Here is a 20141-nt window from a genome sequence, read left to right as displayed (position 1 = left end):
TATTTGTGGGTGAGATTAGCTAAGGGAATCAAGTGCACAGAATCTGGCGTAGTTCTTTAGGCGTAAGGAACGCGACTGTACCTTGATCAATGTGAGATTGATTATGGATCAACTACATTCCATACCGAAGTTAACTTGTAGTAGGATAGAGTCTGTAGCGGCTTAATACAATGTGGTGTTCAAATCTGGACTAGGTCCCGGGGGTTTTCTCCAATTGCGGTTTCCTCGTTAACAAAACTTTTGGTGTCTGTGTTATTTCTTTTCCGCATTATATTTTGTTATATAATTGAAATATCATAGGTTGTGCGTTGAATCGATCAATTGGTAAATCCAACTTTTGGTTGTTGTTTGAAATTAATTGATCCTTGAACATTGGTATTTCGTACCATTCAATTTATTTCTCTTGTATTCAATCAGGCTCGCAAATTCCTATTTGTTTAGTTGCGGATTGAATCAAGAAATTGAGATATAAACTCCTTGATATACTTTTTCTTAAGATTGAGTCTGACTGTCTAGTTGATTCTCTTGAAAGTATATTGGAGTTACTCCATACAGATTGCTAAGCGAAATATTGGGTGAGGTTGTTAGACCCCCACTTTTTCAATTGTTATCAGAGCAGGCAAACACGTTTAAGACATCATAAGTCTGTGTTTGTAGCGATCTGACTCTATGGACATAAGTGTTATCTCAATAAATGTACCACCAGTCTTCGATGGCTCAAATTACTTGTGGTGGAAAATTGCGATGCATGCCTTTTTTCAAGCGCGTGATTTTCAATCATGGGTTTACATTGTTAATGTCTATATTCCTCCGGTTGTTACAATAGGCACTGTAACTGTACCAAAGGATATTGGTGATTATGATGCTGCCGAGAGGAAAACTTTCGTATGGCACATGAAGATTCATTTGATGAGTTTAATCACAAAGTGTCTGAAATTGTTAATGCATCTTTTGCATTGGGTAAGCTATTCCTGAAAAGGACATTGTGATGAAAATTCTCAGATCACTGCCATTCATATACGATTCTAAGAAACACGCCATCGTTGAAGAAAATAACCTTGATGTGCTTTCCAGAAATACTCTTGTTGGGAAGTTAAAGATCTTTGATCATGATCATGTATCCAAATCTGGAAAGGATATTTCCTTCAAAGCACAAAATAACACTAAATTACTTGATAAAAGTAAAAGTGTTGACATCTCTGAAGATGATCTTTCTGAGACTGATTCTTCAGATGAAGACCTTGACAAGTTAGTCTCATCGATCACGAGACAGTTTAGAGATCTTCTTTTGAAGAGAAGTAAACGGTTCACTAGAGATAAACCTAAGTCATCAGTTAAACCTCACAATCGTGTTCCTCCAAGAAACAGGGATACTGACAATACTGATGACGAGGATATGCCACAGTGCTTCAAGTGTAAAGGTTTTGGTCATTTTGCAAATGAGTGTCCAAATCGTAGAAAGTACACTGGAAACAAATGTCTTGCTGCAACTCTTGATGAAATGTCTGACAATTATGATTCTAATGAAGATGAAAAATCAAAAGTTGCACTCTTATGTGAAAATAATGATTTTGATAATTGTATCAATACGTTCATCAATCTCGATATTCTTCCAGAAGAAACTTCAACCATCTTGGAGGATAATATGGATTTCTCTTTGCCCACTGGAAATTCTTCTTATGTTTTTGCAGGTTCCACCATGTGTCTAGCATCCTGCTTAGCTGTGATGTATGAACCTTCCTCCAGGTTGACATGTGCTTATTGTACTCCCAAAGGTCATGAGTTATCATAATGTTTCAAGTATAAACTTAAAATAAGATATGTCAACAAACTTGAACGAAGAGAAAATCGATTAGCTAACAAGCTGAAACTTGTTCAGAAATCGACTGAGGTATGTAATCCTAACTCTTCTCCAAAGAATTTAATTTCCAAAGATGTTTCTAGACCAATAGAAAAAAGGTTTCGGTCTAAACAGTCTGGGAAACAAAGAACTAGGTATTCCATTCAAGAAAATTATGGTGGACAGATCATTGTTCACCCCAGTACAACGTAATTGTGTTGGTTAATTGTCTTGTCTCATGTGCCTGATTCAAAAGAGGCAATAGTTGGCACTTCACAGGCTTTAGAAAGAAAAAAAAAATTGCTTTTTCTTTTGCTTTTGAACTGTTTTGGAATTCTTCCATCTTTTCTTATTTAATCGATTTTGAAAAGATTTGTTGTATCAATAAAAAGAGGGGTATTATGGACAATTCTGTCTTTTTTAGTGTATGAGTTGTGCGTACGTGAATCCTTTTAGTGTATAAAGGTTCTATAACCCTACATTCCTTTTTCCTTCTCTAAGAAACTCTTTTATCACAAGTTTGCTTGTTGAGATTATTCTGTGAATTCTCTTCACAAATCCATATAGTTATGATTGTTAATCCATCAATCATGAAGGAAAAAGACATTTCTCCTTTACACTCAAATCTGAAAAGGAAAAGGAGGAATGTGAGAAAACCAAGGGTTGTCCCTTCAAATCTTCAGAAATTCTCTGGTGTTCTTGAAGAATTGAAGGAATTAAGAAAGGAAGTACAACAAATAAAGGCTTTTGTATTTAGAACTCTTGAAATGCAGAAGGCCCTGGTTCGGCTTCAGTCAAGAAGGTTTGTTGATATTAACTCCTATCTTCATGAACCTTATGTTCCAATGGATGTTGACGACAAGGAGTTCGGGGATGATAAAAGAATTTTTCAAAGGTCTTAATGTCTAGGAAACTTCTTATGAGAATTTGTTCTTGTGTTTTAAGAAGGATAACTAGGGTCTGGAATAGCAATTTTTGTGAGTACACTATTTCCAACGATTTTCATCTTGCAATGTTTTTAGATTTATTTATTTAAATTCTAAAGTTTATTTGAAAGATGATTTTTGCAGTATTAATCTTTATGGTTTTACATATTGCAACTTGTTATGGGATATGTGTGTTTGCATCCATGAACTATGATTGTCCCATACACTGTCAAAACTTAAGTCTTTCATATGTATTTATGCAAATATTGATAAAAGATTAAATGAACTTTTGACAAACAAAAGTTAATCCTATTATGTCATTATGCAAATATTGATGGAAGATAGGATAAACTTTTGTTTACAAAGATTAAGTCTATTATATGTCATTGTGCAAATCGTGATGAAAAATAGAATGAATCTTTGATTATTCTACAGTATTGGTCTTTTCCTGATCCACATCTTTGTGTAAATATTGTGCGGCTCCGTAAGTTTTATTATGTGAGCATTTCCGATTAAATTAATCATGAGTTCTCTTGTGGTTAATTTAATTGAGTATTTTGGATACAAAATTCATGTTTCATGATATTTGTTAATCTCCAAAGAAATCCTTCTTTTCTTGGAAAAATAAGGTTGCTCTTGTTGTTCCTTTTGGAATGAAATTTTATGGGGAAGAGTTCTTAATTGAACTTGTGCTTAATTGCAAAATCTTTATGGGGAGTGCGGCTGTGGAATATATAGGGGTTATCTTGTATCTTTATAAAATCCTTGATGAATGCATTTAGTTTCGTCTATATGATTGCATCTAAACAAGTTGATATGTGCTACTATTTTGGTCATGAAGTGTCTCTATGGAAATTTCATTAGGATCCCACTAATTTTCGTACCTTTGCCAATTTTGTTGACAAAAAGGGGGAGAATTAATGTGTAATTCACACTACAAATACATATGGTTTACAGATCATTATGTAAGGGGGAGTGGTTTTCATGTGAGATGAAGTATTGACTAAGGGGGAGTGATACATATCACCATAGTATTGTTGTTAAAGTTGTGATATAATTGAAATTTGATGTTGTGTAATAATACTATGACACTGTATAACAATGATTGAGAGTTATTTTTTCTCATTGTTATAGCTACGGATCATCAACAACAATGATGCGGAGTTGAACACATTTGGAATCATTGGAGTACTTGGAAGTGACGAAGATTTCGAGTAATGTTGAAGAACCAAGGAGATCATGCATGTGGAAGAGAAGCTGCAAAGTTTATTTATTTTGTATTCTATGTGTATTGATAGTTTTGTCACTAAAATTGACAAAGGGGGAGTTTGTTAGAGCACTGCTTGGTCGAACTCGCAAGCGTTGCTATCTCAAGCTTGTTTTTCAAGTTTAGTTACCAAAACTATAAGTCTCGAATTCTAGCCTACTTATAGCTAAGTCTCGGATTAGGATAGTAAGTGTAGTTGAGATTTAGACTCCACGGTGTTCACCGAATGAAGACGAAGAACTACTCAAGGGAACTTGTGGAACTTCATCAACAAAATGTACGTGGAGACTTGAACTTATCTATCATTCAAAAGTCTATCTATTATATCTCCTATTTTGAGACAAAAGTCGTATTGATATATAGACTTCAATTATACACATTTGTTATTTCGAGATGAGTTTAAGTGACTTATCTATTTCTCGAAATATGTGTTGGTAAGATTTCTCTTTAACGAAGTTCATCTTTACTCTTGACGAAAGTCATGTTGGTTATTTCAATAACTTGAAAATTGCTTTGATGCTAATAGTTCGTGGATAACAACATTTGTCATCCTCTAAGAAAGTTTCAATGATTGAAATGAGAGTTTAAAACAAGTAACCATGTTTGGATATAAGCATAGTGTGTATTCACATTTATGTATAAATCCAAAACCGGGAACCTAAGTATGCATACCCGTACACGTATTGGTTGGTTGTTGGAAGTCCGGAATCTAAGTATGCGTACCCGTGCACGTACTGGCGGAAGTTTGTGTTCCGTGAATTTCTGCTGGAGTTTGGAATGTGAATTGGTATGCATACCCGTACGCGTACTGGCGTAACCAAACTCGGTCCGGCTACTTAGGTATGCGTACCCGTTTGGATACTTAAGTAAGTTACTTTCTAAAATCGGTTTGTTCATGAACTAAAACATTTATATATAATAAGGAATGTTATCTTTTGCAAACCGTGGCTATCATGTTCATGAATTGATTCGATTTCTATGAGATCTAAGCAATTTAACAACTCTCTAACTAGTTTTATTTGAGTCATTTGAACTAGTTATGTGAAGATGAATAAGGTTGATATGAAAGTTGTCATATGGCTGACCATTCGTTAACTATTGTTGAACCGACTAAGTGTACACGTTTAGGTACGGTTACTCAAACCTAAATGAAGTTACGTTTCATTTGTGTATAACAAGATAAGTTCGATCTAACGGTTGAAAGATATTAGTTTGAATCTAATAAGGTTTTCATCTAACGGTGAATATTGAATGATTTATTACCAAGGTAACTTATATTGCAAACCTAGTTGCATAAGCTAAAGTCGATTATCCTTTAACCTTAGGTTTTTCACGAAAGATTGTGTAGCCAGACCCAATTATTTTCTCTATAGTTGCGCGATCTGATCTTGCTGTTTTGTATCGTGATTGAGTACAATCGTAAGATTATCTTGAGATTTATATCTCCGATAGGAACGATTGAAAAGTAGTCACAAACACCTTCGTCTCATCGTTTGTGATTCCTCAATATCTTGTTTTGTTAATCGATTAAGATTATTGTGAGGTGATCGATATTTCTAGGCTGTTCTTCGAGAATATAAGTCTGGTATATCAATTGATTCCTGTTCACTTTGATTTATCAAAAGACGGAACAAAACTCGTAGGTTTATCTGTGGAAGACAGATTTATCTATTCAATAAACTTTCTGTGTGATACAGATTTGTTTATCAAGTCTTCGACTTTGGGTCGTAGCAACTGTTAGTTGTGGGTGAGATCAGCTAAGGGAATCAAGTACGCAGAATCCAGCATGGTTCTTGAGGCGTAAGGAACGTGACTGTACCTTGATCAGTGTGAGATTGATTAGGGCTCAACTACATTCCAGACCGAAGTTAATTTGTAGTAGTTTAGTGTCTGTAGCGTATTAATACAATGTGGTGTTCAAATCTGGACTTGGTCCCGAGGTTTTTCTGCATTTGCGGTTTCGTCGTTAACAAAACTTCTGGTGTTTGTGTTATTTCTTTTCCACATTATATTTTGTTATATAATTGAAATATCACAGGTTATGCGTTGAATCGATCAATTGGTAAATCCAACCTTTGGTTGTTGATTGAAATTTATTGATCCTTGAACATTGATCTTTGGTGTCGTTCAAGTTATTTCTCAATTGAGGAAACGTTATCAAGATTTGACAAAACATCCTTTCTACCTCGGGTTCGGAAGAATCAACTAAGGAGTTATCCTTTGATCCAATCCCAAGACATTTGGCATAATTGAAAGCTTTGGAAGACATTTTGTTGTGCATAACAACAAGAGATAATCATTCGTCCACAGAGTCAGATTGCTACAAACACAGACTTATGAGGTCTTTAAACGTGTTTTCCTTCTCTGATACCAATTGAAAAAGTGGGGGTCTAACAACCTCACCCAATATTTCGCTTAGAAGTCTGTATGGACTAACTCCAATATACTTTCAAGAGAATCAACTAGACAGTCAGACTCAATCTTAAGAAAAGTATATCAAGGAGTTATATCTCAATTTCTCGATTCAATACTTACTCAAGAAAATAGCAATATGCGAGTCTATTTAATACAAGAGAAATCACTTGAACGGTACCAAAGACCAATGTTCAAGGATCAATCAATTTCAATCAACAATCAAAGGTTTGATATACCAATTGATCGATTCAACGCACAATCTGTGATATTTCAATTATATAACAAAATATAGCGCAGAAAAGAAATAACACAGACACCTGAAGTTTTGTTAAAGAGGAAACCACAAATGCATAAAAGCCCCGGGACCTAGTACAGATTGAACACACACTGTATTAAGCCGCTACAGATACTAGACTACTACAAACTAACTTCGGTCTGGGCTATAGTTGAACCCCGATAAATCTCACACTGATCCAAGGTACAGTTGTGCTCCTTACGGCTCTAATCCCAGAAGGATACTACGCACTTGATTCCCTTAGTTGATCTCACCCACAACTAAGAGTTGCTACGACCCAAAGTCGAAGACTATTATAAACAAATTTGTATCACACAGAAAAGTCTACATGAATAGATAGATTTGTCTCCCACAGAAATACCTATGAGTTATGTTCAGTCTTTTGATAAATCTAGGTGAACAAGAACTAATTGGTATACCGGACTTATATTCCCGAAGAACAACCTAGAAATATAAATCACCTCACAATAATATTAATCGATTAGCGAAACAAGATATTGTGGAATCACAAACGATGATACGAAGATGTTTGTGACTACTTTTCTATCTTTCCAATCGGAGAAATTAATCTCGATCCAGTTTTACGATTGTACTCAATACGATAGAAACATCAAGATCAGATTATGCAACTACAGAGAAAATAGTTGGGTCTGGCTTCACAATCCCAATGAAGTCTTCAAGTCGTTAACCTACAGGGTCTCGGTAGAAACCTAAGGTTAAAGGAGAATCGACTCTAGATTATACAACTAGTATCACACAGGAGGTGTGGGGATTAGGTTTCACAGTTGCTAGAGTTCTCCTTTATATAGTCTTCAAATCAGGATTTGCAATCAATGCTACCTTGGTAACAAAAAATTCAATATTCACCGTTAGATGAAAACCTGATTAGATTCAAGCTAATATCTTTCAAACGTTAGATCGAATTTTAGCTTGTATACATAAATGAAGTGCACATTCATTTAAGTTTGTGTAACCGTACCTAAATGTGTACACCTAGTTGGTTCAATAGTAGTTAACCAAATGGTTAGCCATATGAGCACTTTCATATCAACCTTATTCATCTTCACCATAACTAGTCCAAATGACTCACATGAACTAGTTCGAGAGTTGTTGAATTGCTTAGATCTTATAGAAGTATACAAGACACAAGCGAAGAAAAATTGGTTTTGATTCATTCGAATCGATTCATGAACATTATAGCCACGGTTTACAAATTGCATTCCTTATTATATAAATGTTTTAGTTCATGAAAAAACCAATTTTAGAAAGTAACACACTTAAGTATGCGTATGGGTATGTGTACTTAAGTAACCGGATTTGAGTTTGTTTTGGTTTTCAAACTCAGCAGAAATTCACGGACATGAACTTTCCGCTAGTATGCGTACCCGGATTGAGTTAGTTTTGATTTCCAAACTCAGTAGAAATTCACGGTCGTGAACTTCCGCCAGTATGCGTACGGGTACGCATACTTACCCAGTCTCCATCAACCATTTTGTACACACACAAGTATGCATAGATTTGGTTCCCGGTTTTGGACTTATACACTAATGTGTGAACACACTATATGCTTATATCAAAAGATGGTTACATATTCTAAATTCTTTATTTCAATCATTGAAACATTCTTAGAGGATGTTATATGGCGGTTATTCACACACTATTTTTCATCAAAGCGATTTTCAAGAGATTGAAACAATCAACATGACTTTCGTCACTTGTAAAGATGTACTTGGCCAAAGAGAAAGTTTACCAACACATATTTCGAGAAATAGATAAGCGAGATAAACTCGGCTCGAAATAGCAAATGTGTATACTCGAAGTCTATATAGCAATACGACTTTTGTCTCAAGATAGGAGATAGAGTAGATAGACTTTTGAGTGATAGATAAGTTCAAGTCTCCACATACCTTTTAGTCGATGAAGATCTACCAGTTCCTTGAGTAGTTCTTCGTCTTTGCATGATGAATTCCGTGGAGTCTAGAGCTCAACTACACTTTCTATCCTAGACCGAGATTTAGCTATAAGTAGACTAGAAATCAAGACTTATAGTTTTGGCAACTAAACTTGACAAATAAGCTTTAGATAGCAACGCTTGCGAGTTCGACCGAGCAGTGCTCTAACACTCTTCCTCTTCAACAATTTCATCTTATCCATCATTATCTTTAGGGTTATTTTGTTTTTCGTACTTACATTTTGTCCAGTTTTTGAGTTTGGTCTAATATTTGTCCAGCTTGGTGTTTGGTACTTGAAAAAGACGTTGACCTACTTTGACTTAATTAAATCTTGACTTCCGTTTATAAATTATTAAAATATTTATATAAACAAAACTAGTAGTAATATAAAATAAAATTAATGAATGGTTTTAAAATTGTACCCTTCACTACGTTTAGTATTTACATCACAAATTGCTAAAAGAGTTTAGAAACACGTTAGCGTTCTTATCTCCCATCTCCAAACCCATCTTCCATCCCAAAACCCATTACCGCACCCTCATCACCATTACTTTTTATTCTCTATCACTACCACTGTGACAACCATCACCATCAACTTTCTTCGCCGAACTAAATACCTACAGGACCTTATACTAAAAAAAAATCATTCAAATTAAATTGTTGATGTATTTCTCTAAGTGGACATTTGTCAGGTGACTTCATCACCATCAAATTTTATCTTCGCTTCTGCATATACATCAAAAATAGGGGTTTCACCAAATAATAAACAAATCAAAATTGGGGGAAAATAGTATTAATATTTACCTTGTTTGATTCACCTAAAATCACAAAATCAGAAGATCCCTAATTTCAGGTATACATTTAATAGTCCTGTTGAGAAATCAAATTAAATATTATTTTAGGTGGGTTGGAATTAATCCTACTGACCATGAACCTCTTGTGGAGATACGTGTATATTAATCTTACCATCAACTTCAAAGCAATCGAAATTTCTTCTCTATCTGTTCTGATGTTGCTTTTTCAATCTCTGCTAAACAGCTACGGCGCAGATGGTAAGGGACGAACAACTATCATTCAAACATCTAATTGATGTTGTAGTGTATTCAAACGAGTATGGATGTCGATTTACTATGAGTTAGAGAAAAGTGTATCCAAAATGGAGATGGGGGAAGAAGCTGAAGGTTGAGTTTGGTATATGATTCGTATGAACTATGGAGAAGGAGGAAGAAGAGTAGAAAACTAGGTTATATCACTGTCGTTGGATCCTAGATCTTTTGGTACAACCGTTGGATCCTAGAGCCGTCCAAGGGTATACTTGTAAAATCAGTATTTCTAAAGTATTTTTATTTTACTGAATTAATAAAAATTTGGTCATGAACAGTCAACGTTGGTCAACGTTTTTTCCAAGTACCAAACGCCAAGCTGGACAAATGTTAGACCAAACTCAAAAACTGGACAAAACATGAGTATCAAAAACAAAATAACCCTTATCTTTATCTCCATTATTGTTATTATCATCATCATTACCTCCTCCAACAGGTGGCCTGTCTTGATCATCATCATCGTTGTCTCCTCCAGCAGCCGGAGGTCCTTCAACATCATCATCATCATTACCTCTTCTACCAGATGGAATTGATTCGTCTTCATCTGGAGTTTCATCCGAATCACTTGGTTTCGGTGGCGATTGAGAATCATTCGGTTCACGGATCTTGAGCGTTCCCGGCTCAACGAATGCCTCTCAATGTGTTGCAGTCAAGAGTTTGTCACCAACGCGAGGAGGTTTTGAAGGAGGACTAATAAGTTTCTTCTTTACTTGCTTGATCTTTTGCATCCTAAACAAGAACAATGAAAATATTTTTCAACTAGTCGTCAGGGTTGTAACGACGGATAACAAAAAGGTACATAGAGAAACTGGGTTTTGGTCAACAATTAGTCGGCAAGGTCTATAATGTATACAATTCCAACTAATAAATAGTCGACAGGGTTGTATTTTAAAAACATGCCAGCTTATAACGATATGGAACTCAGGAAACACAGGAATTTAAATTACATTAGTCGGCAAGGTCTATAATCTATATAATTCCGACTAATAAATAATCGGCAGGGTTGTGTTCTAAAAACATGCCAGCTTATAACTATATGGGACTCAGAAAACACAGGAATTTAAACTACATTAATCGGCAGGTTACGGATTTCAAGAAAGAACGATTAATAAAACTACGTATAGTCCGCAAGCTTTTAAGGTTGAATACCATGATGACACTGTAGATGACACTTCCATATATGAAAAGATGGCATGATATTCAACCTAGGTAGATAACGGCTACTCCTAGATATGAAAATTCGGCAAGGTCGTGCATCAGAAACCCTGCCAGCTAAGTAACTGCAGATTGACAAATTCGATTTTTCTGACCTAATTTGACATGCAAATATAAAATTAAAATACTAGAGTGAGTTTAAGTAGGCCATTACTTTCTCAGTCGCGTCATTTCTTCTTCTTCAGCAGTGACATTGATTTCTTCTTCTTCAGCGTTTTTTTTTCTTCCGTTTGTATTGAACTAAGTTTCCAATTCCAGTGTCATCTCGATTAGGTTTTCTATCGGTATGTTTCACATGAGTAGGCTTCGGCTGCATGTTTGAAGATTAATCGACAATGGAATTTTTGAATTGACGATTACGACGAATTAATCGACGAGTTTTCAATCGGTTTTGATGAAGGGGGGCCAGTTTTGGCCTCTATGGTAGAGAAGAAGATGAAGTGAAAATGAATTAGGTTTAATTTTAATCTGGGTATACCACTTAGTCGTTAAAAAGAATCCACTTAAAAACAGATATACTCCAACTACTCTGGGTATACCCCAATTTGGCGAGGTTTATTTGGCTGTAACGTATCTATCTATGAATGTAGATCTATAAGATAGATAGAAGAATAAAACCAGTTGTTAATTATTTTATTAAACACAATTTACGCGCGGCAGCGGCAATGTGAACGAAACACAGACAACACGTATATGGCTTAGACGGCAACTAATTAAGAACTCGTGAATGTCATATAGAAGACTGTATTTATTCGATACCCAATAATTTCTTTGAAACATCATCTAGTTACGTGCAATTTAATGTAATGCCAAACAATATATATGTCTTATTCTTTTCTTGTTGTTATGCAGCTGAATTTGCGCAATTTTATACATTTCCGTACCAAATATTTAAGATATTCACCGACCCGCTCATGAACATTAGAACAGTTATGCATATGATCGTATAAAAAATAGTATATGTTTGGTGTGAGTAGGTTAACAATCTGGCATAGTATGACAAACCATTTTGATTAAATTAATAAAATATGATTGAGATATCAGTTAATGATATAATCAAAAAACTAATGTACTAACAACGTCATTATCCGTTATAATTTAAACTACTATCATTTTCGTTCCATTTCTGTTATGATGACAAGATTGATCATTGTGAAAAGTAGTATTAGTTCTAAACCTAATTAACGGATATTCTGGAATAAACTTACTTTCATTGGAGCCCAAAAGATCAGAAAGAATTTTACTTAAAGAGTTAAAGTTTTAGGTTCTATGCTCTTGTCATTGACATTTGAGAGTCGTTTGCATATATTGTTGTGACAGGGTCTAGTGCACGCCCTTTGTGAACAATTTTGAACAAAAAATCTGACAGGTTTAAATGCAGATTAATTAAAAAAAATGAACAGTTGAAACTACGCCACGTCAATTCATCGCTACTGAGCAAGTGATCAATAAACGCGTCTGGTAGCACATTTCCCATACCATACCAGGGGCACCCATTCATATCTCAATCATCTTAGAGACTTGATTCTACTAGTCCGATTATCCAAATGGGATTGTTGATGAAGATAATAAGATGATTAAAACTGTGGGTCTACCCTCTCTACAGTGTGTTTGACCATGTTGGTAACCTAATTAATCAATAATGAGTTTAGCAAATCAATTATTTAATCTTAGATGTCTGTGACAAAACAGGACTCTGCCTAGGCTCCTAGCTTAGCCTTTAAATTTGATGGAGGCGTTCGAACAACTTAGTTATCACCTATCTAACAACTATTTTGTAATCTCACCCTAATCTCTGGTCGATCTTAGCTTCACCATTGACTATACATATGTTATGCATATCCTTTCTAACAACTATCTTGTAATGTAATCTCCCACTTCATGGATTTGGAAGAGGAGCGGCTATTTAAATTGGCTTCAAAAACACGAGAAAATTCAGGCGGCTCGGACCGATATGGCAGCGGTTTACGTTACGGTGAATATTATGAACAGCTAAATAACAACATTTCAACAGTAATTTATTTATTTTTATTTTTTGGGTGGGTGTTAATTTTCATGAATGAGCTAGCAAAAACAAAGAAAATAGCAAAGATACATATGTACGCAACAAACCAAAAGATATATATAATGATGATACAAAATTTACTTGTGACCAACAAGAACAATTGCAACAAACAAATGAAACAAACAGGAGTGCAGAACAGATATGTAAGAAAGCAACCAGTCATTGGATGATGCAATCGTATTGTTCATGTGAGGCATGATTTTGTTTTGACATTTCTATATAGACTTTAGCTTTCCTTGTTCGAAAAGAGATAAGACTTGGCTAATTATTGGCGCTGTATCTTTGCTTCCCATACATGCATGTTTTCTCTTGTGTACTATGAACTCGAGGCAATTATTGGTGGCTTAACTTTGTGATAGGCTAGCCATTTGATTTCCTCCTAAATCGAGAGACTTTTCTCCTCCCATTAATGGAAGGCTAGACTAAGTTGTAGGTTTGACACCATTTGCACCTGTCGAGTGTCAAACTTAATCAGCCGTTTGATTAGGGAATACCATTTGGTTTTGCGTTTATGGGCCAGTGTCAGTGAATTCCCTTTTAACGCAATTAGTATAAGGCCCATGCCTAGCCTAAAAGGACCGGGCTTTAGCTCAGACCACAGACAAAAGAGCAGACTGACCTGAGTCCTGACTGTGTGTGTCGTGTGAATTTTATCGTCTGTCTTAACGGCAATTCTTATGGGATGATTTGCCCATTTTGATCCACCAAGGACTGACCAAAACACAAAAACAGATGGGTAAATGGATAATTTTGTTGGTGTGTTAACTGCGGCCCATCAAGAGCCGCGCGTCTCATTAAACACCGCACCGTTCAACAAAACTCGCCAGCGGATCAACTAAAGCTGCGCAGATTAACTTTACCCAATGGTTGTTGTCTTTAATCCTTGCGGCTCTTGTCAGTCCGCCAATGGCTACATCTGGAATTAATCGTCCAACGACTCTGATTTTATTCATTATAAATTCAGCTCATTCCAAACTTAAAATTTACACCTTCTACACTTTTATCCATGAATCTCTCAATTTTATATCATCTTAATACTCATTTTTCCTTCATTTCAAGCACACCTACTCATACCATCTCAATTTATCATAAAAACTTATAAAAATCTCTTTATATAACAAACATGACAACCCCTCGCAACAATCGCAACAACAAACACAACAAAGTTCTGGTAGAGCCCGTGATGACAAGTTTACGATGGATGAAGATGAATCAATTTGTAGGAATTATGTATTCTTTACGGTCGTTCAAAATAATGGTTGCCAGTAACTGGGGAACACGTTTTATGGAAGAATTTTGAATAATTTCTTGAAGAAAATGAGAACATCAATTCTCGTGATCCCGAAGGATTGTCTCATCGTTTTCATGCAATTAGAAAAGACGTTAGTGAATACATAGCTTTGATCATGCAAATGTTCCGATGCAAAAAAAATGGTAAAAGGTGAACCAAATGTGGAGCGAAGATGTCGAGAAGAGTGGCAAATATCCCAAAAAAACTGGTTTCCAGCACGAAAATTGTTTCAACATTCTGAGGGTACGCAAAAAAATTAATCCATACGTGTTGAAAGGTCACCAAATGCCAATAATATCACCATATGATCCAATTTCGCAGGACTTTTAGGATGGTGCATCTATTTCCTCACCGGAAGGAAATGCATCTCCACATGTTGGGTCTCTAAGTAGTTAGGAACGGCACAATACCAATCTGGATGTTGATACCAATGTCAAAAGAAGAAGAGGATGGGGTCAAAAGACCAGAAAAGCAGCGACAGACACATCCCAAAGATTACCATAAGGAGGTTCAAACGAGTTCAACTATTCTGAGCACAAGGAACTAGAGCGTCAGGTTGAATAAGATAGAAAAAAAGATTGGGGTTGGGTGTTAAGGAAACTTCGAAAAACCCTTTCGCGAGATCAACATTATATAGATTTTAACATGAACAAACTACTCTCCATAAACACTTCAATAATGAATTCACGACAACTTATGTTATGGGAGAAGGACGTGGATAAGTGTAACAACAACTGAATGAACAACAATACACAACCTTCCCAATCCGAGAATGAGGGTGATAATGCCCTAGCCGATGCCTCGGAAGAAGAAGAAGATGAATATCGCCTCGATTAAATTTACTAGCTATTTGTAATTAAAATTTAGTAGTTAAGTTTTATTTAAATATAATGGTTTAGTTTAACTTAGATTTAATGTAATTGCTTTTAACTTATCAAATAATATAAACAGTCTCACCACATTATATGTTATTTCAAAGTACATAAATTACTTAAGACATAATTAAAATAAACAATATTTATTTGATTGCAACATCTATATGGTCAGGTTTTGACGATTGCACGTAGTTCCTTCTATATCCCAAAGGTGCTTAGTTAGATCTTCCCTTAACTATCCATAGAGGCCCCGATTTTGAATTCTGTCAGTGGTCAATTTATATTCTCTTGCAGGATGGTCATGGTACACTACAAGCCTCGACCTCAAATCTTCGTCTGCACAACTAGTTCACGGTCACGTTCTGTTTCCTCAAGATGTTCGTATTAATTTACTTGATTTCGTATTGACACCAAGATGTTGTTGAAAAAAACAACTTAATTTTGAAAATGATTTTTCAGGTACTTATCTTCTGGCTCCCTACCCGAAACATGTTGGGTATCCACAATTTGGCATCAACATTCTCCTAATAAAAATACCACAATATAAACCGGTAGATAAACAATATGAAGAAGCAATTGGAACTGAGGAAAACCGTATGCTCAATGACTTAGATTCTCACAAGCTAGACACAACAATGGTATATTCAAGACATCCACTTTCGAGAGCAAGCCAGGGTTTAAGATTTGCGCGCAATACCAATGATCCATGTATTGATTGTTTCTGGTGCGTAATTGAAGTCATGCTCAATATGTTTTGATACATACATGATGGTTAGTTTCTTAAAGATAACATGAGGTCTGGCTTAATAAAAACTAACAATGTGGATTCTTTGATCATTGTGCTTTAATACGTGAATAACATGTTATTGCTGCAAAAAGCATGGTTGATATCGAGAAAGTGAAGTCCCAATTTAGTATGAAGTTTGAGATGAAGAATTTGAGGTACCCAAAGGGTACAATAAAAAAGGTTTGGTGTTCCAACGGGATAGTAGTGTAAATCCGTCACAATTATGTGGGTATGTAGATTCCGATGATGGAGGTGATGTGGATTGCTTTAGATCTACTACCATATATGTATTTATAATGGTTCGAGGTCTAATAAGCTGAAAGTCTTCTTTAAAATCATTTGCGGATCAATCGACAATAAAATATAAAATGATAACGGTAAATGAGGTCATGAAGGAGCAACTTGGCTTACAAGCTTGATTTGATACTTTGGAGCCAAAGAAGAATGCATATATTTGCATTATGATAGTCAAAGCGCATGCTATAAATTTTATAGGTGTATGCTCTTATAGGTACGCTCCTGATCGTATATAAAGCAGTTGGACAGAAGGTTACCCGGACTAGGATTAACCTAGGCCCTCTTATAGATACGATTCTGATCGGATATAAGCGATTGGATCGTTACCAAGAATAATTTGCCAACCTAAAAAACATCTAACCCAACCCATAACCATAATTTATTCAAAAATAAATTATCAAATGAGCTAGATAGACATATTGTAAATTCTTTCCAACAAACACTTATCGTGAACGACATCAAAGCTTTAAGAGACTATGAGTTACATCTCTTTTACACATTTCGTTGAACTATCTCAGATCCTCTTCTAACGGGCTAATAACATTCTCCAACGGTGCAGATGTCACTGTCTTATAATGGTAAAGCCGATGAAAGATGACACCAGCGACCTGAGCGCGAAACTCGTCAGTATCGGGGTGGGCCTAAGTTCCAAAGCTAGGAAATTTTTCTTTCTTTTTTTAGGGGTGAGCAACTGATGGGTGGATACAGATTTGGTATCACCCATGTCCAATCCATCTAAATGGCGGATTTGATATTTTCACCCACGTCCAAACAGTTATCCGTTGGATTTAACACCAACGGGTGAGCGGATGAGCGCATTGGATGCAGATGGATTTGCGGATTCAAAAAAGATATAAATGAAAAAAAAAAAAGTAAGTGTCGAAAATGAGTAATATAACTTAGTTTTAAAACTTGGATTACTGAAATATTAATAATCAACATAACAAGAGTAACCTAATATCTTTCCAACAACTAAAATTATATTTTTTTCTAGATATGAGGGCCTCCGATCCAAAATTGATATTTTATAAATGTCTTTGAGGAACTTCATACAAATTTTGTATGATAACCTTCATACACGTATAATACTGACATTATCTTTATGGTCAGATGTCCAACGGATGGATGTCCCACCCGCGTCTAACTCTGTGAAAATAATCGGTTTCAAAAATTCACCCACGTCCAATCACCAAGAATCGGATTGGGTGTCCACCCGCTAAAATGCCGATCGGATTTTGGTCTAACCTAAACGAAGTTGACGCTAGTACATTTAATCAAGCGACTCTAATTAAGTTTTGATATTAAAATATGACAATCAACCTTGACATACCAATTATTGGTGGGTTCAACCGAACAATGCTCTAACAAACGTGAAGGTAAGAATAAATAAGGAGGACAAAAAATTATCAACAAAGATGGAAATTTGTTAACAATTAATATGGTTTCCTTAGTCTCCGAGTGAGAAATACTTGAGAACCAAGTGATCAAGATTTAGCAACCAAGTAGTTATTACTTGGCTTGCAAGTTGTAAATCATGGTCACTAAGATTGGTTGATACTTCCCTTGCAAGTAGTGAATCTTGATTACCAAGTGTTATACTCAACCTCCGAGTATTTATCAAGTATAAATAGGGTTGAGCTCATTTGAAGAAGACATGGAATCAACAATGAAATTATAAGAGATTTCATCCCACCTGTTAGGGTGATGACCTTGTAAGAGTTTCATGGTGAGTCTAAAGCTTATTCTTGAGCGGTAAGGAAATATAATGGAGTTGTAAGGGTCAAGATAGAAAGGTTAGGCCATCATCAGTACCTTTTATATTTAGTGTGAGTTTACATCAAGAAAATTGCGCTCTTCCAAGGGTTGTAGATAGTCACAACAATGATATTGTGATGCTAGGTAGCAAGATAAGTGTTGAGCCAAGGTGATATTCTAGTCATGGACGTAATGCTACAGAGACAAGGGTGACAAATACTCAAAGGTATTCTTGTGATCATTCTTTAAAGATTTCATACAGTGGAAAAAGGTCGTCACCGCAAGTGGATCGTAGGCACGTTGTTGAACCATTATAAATATTGTATTATGGCACAGTTTCGTTCTTTACTCGTAAATAGGTGTTTCTCTTGTGATATCTCCATATATCATGTGCATGTGTTGCAATAGGTAAATCATCAGATACAAGGACAAATGTAAGAGTAAACTTATCCTATCTTAACCCCGTCTGACTGTAACAACTAAGCCCAAAAATGAAGAACTGTAAAAGCTCTTTTTCCATAGATTGGCCGATGGCTAGAGCTTAGGACAGTCTTCTTGTAGGTTCGTCCCTAATCGGATATAAGTAGTCTGACCGTTAACAAGAATGATTCATCCAACATACACTCTATTTAAAGCCAAACCCATAACCATGATATATTTAAAATTCAATTCTTAAGAATGCTAGATTGATATATTTTATATTCTTTCCGACAAATACTTCTTTCCATTCTTATGAACAACATCAAAGCGTTATTTGAATCCCATGATTACAGTTATGCAGCAACAACTGAATTTAGACCCTTTTTTTTACCGGCTCAAGCGACTTTATCTGGTTGTACATGTCTTTTACACATTTCGTTGAACGTTCTCTGACCCTTTTCTAACGCACCAATAACATACTTCGACCACATGGAAGGGAAGGTATGCAATTGCCCACTCAAAGTTGTTTCCGATAAAACGATTGATTAAAACAGTCACGGGAAATATGGTTCTTGCTCTCAGAAAGCAACTCCTATTCATTTATATGCTTTACTTTTTCCACTGCTCCATTTCCTAAACCCTAGAAATTTCTCTAGACCATCCTCTATAAACCTTTTCTTTGTTCAAGTAGAAGGGGTTTTTGAATGTGATGGAGTATTTCAATCTTCTACCCGAAGAGATTACACTCGACATTATCAGTAGAGTCCCAGCCGAATCGGTCCTGGAATGCAAATTAGTTTGCACAAATTGGAGATGTCTTGTTGGTCATCCATCATTTTCCAAGATGCACCTAGATCATCTGAATCATCCTGCGACTGATTCTGGTGAGTTAAATTTCATTGCTTTTACTTCTTCTGATTGGTGGACGAATTACAATTTTCGGTATTTTGAATATGATGAGAATCATGAATCAATCGAGAGAATGAGAATTAGAAGGCTTAATGTTAAAATTCCATTTGGGTGGGGTACTATATTCGTTGGGTCGTGTAATGGTTTGATCTGTTGTTATTCAAGTGCGTATATTTGGATTTGTAACCCCATCAACAGAGAGTATATTCTGCTTCCAGAAATTAACAGAGTTGGAATGTATTATAGGGGGAACGGATTTGATTATGTTTCTTCAACCAATGAGTACAAAGTCGTAACAATAATTTTTGAGAAGGAGACCGAGTTTACCGAGTTTATGGAAGTTCATGTATACACTCTAGGGAGTGGAAAAGGATGGAAAAATCTTGGAAAGTTCAATCTTGGAACCAGGGATATTTGGGAGGAGGTATCTGTTTGAATGGAGTTCTTGATTGGCTAAATGTTTAAAAAATGATTTTTCCATTTGATTTGGATGAGGAGAAGTTCTGTGAACACCTTTCACCACCTCCTTCGCCGCCAGAATATGAATTTGATTATGATTCTAAACTATGGGTTCTGGATGGGTGTTTGTCTTTCGTTATTAGTGGACTTGTCGATGAAGCTGATTGTTCGGACGTGTGGCTATCGAGAAACAAGGATGATAATCATGGCATGATAGAGCAAGAGGGACAGCAGTCAATAGGTTGGAGTGAAGTGTTTAGGGTTTTTGAC

General features: G+C 35.7%; 1 protein-coding gene across 1 annotated transcript; it reads left to right on the top strand.

Annotated features, from left to right (window-relative positions):
- The first annotated feature begins 19212 nt into the window (after nt 1-19212).
- LOC113360162 (F-box protein At3g07870-like) lies at nt 19213-19848 on the top strand. The gene has a single exon (XM_026603702.1). It carries the CDS (start codon nt 19213-19215, stop codon nt 19846-19848), a length of 636 nt encoding a protein of 211 aa, XP_026459487.1.
- Nucleotides 19849-20141: the final 293 nt, after the last annotated feature.

The sequence above is a fragment of the Papaver somniferum genome, chromosome 1 (genome assembly GCF_003573695.1).
Source record: "Papaver somniferum cultivar HN1 chromosome 1, ASM357369v1, whole genome shotgun sequence".
Taxonomy (NCBI): Eukaryota; Viridiplantae; Streptophyta; class Magnoliopsida; order Ranunculales; family Papaveraceae; genus Papaver; species Papaver somniferum.
The sequence above is the reverse complement of the archived record's forward strand: the minus strand, read 5'-3'. Positions and strand labels throughout refer to the sequence as shown.

Excerpts from the sequence above, each read along its gene's own strand:
- LOC113360162 (XM_026603702.1), top strand. The coding sequence starts at position 19,213 with ATGGAGTATTTCAATCTTCTACCCGAAGAGATTACACTCGACATTATC.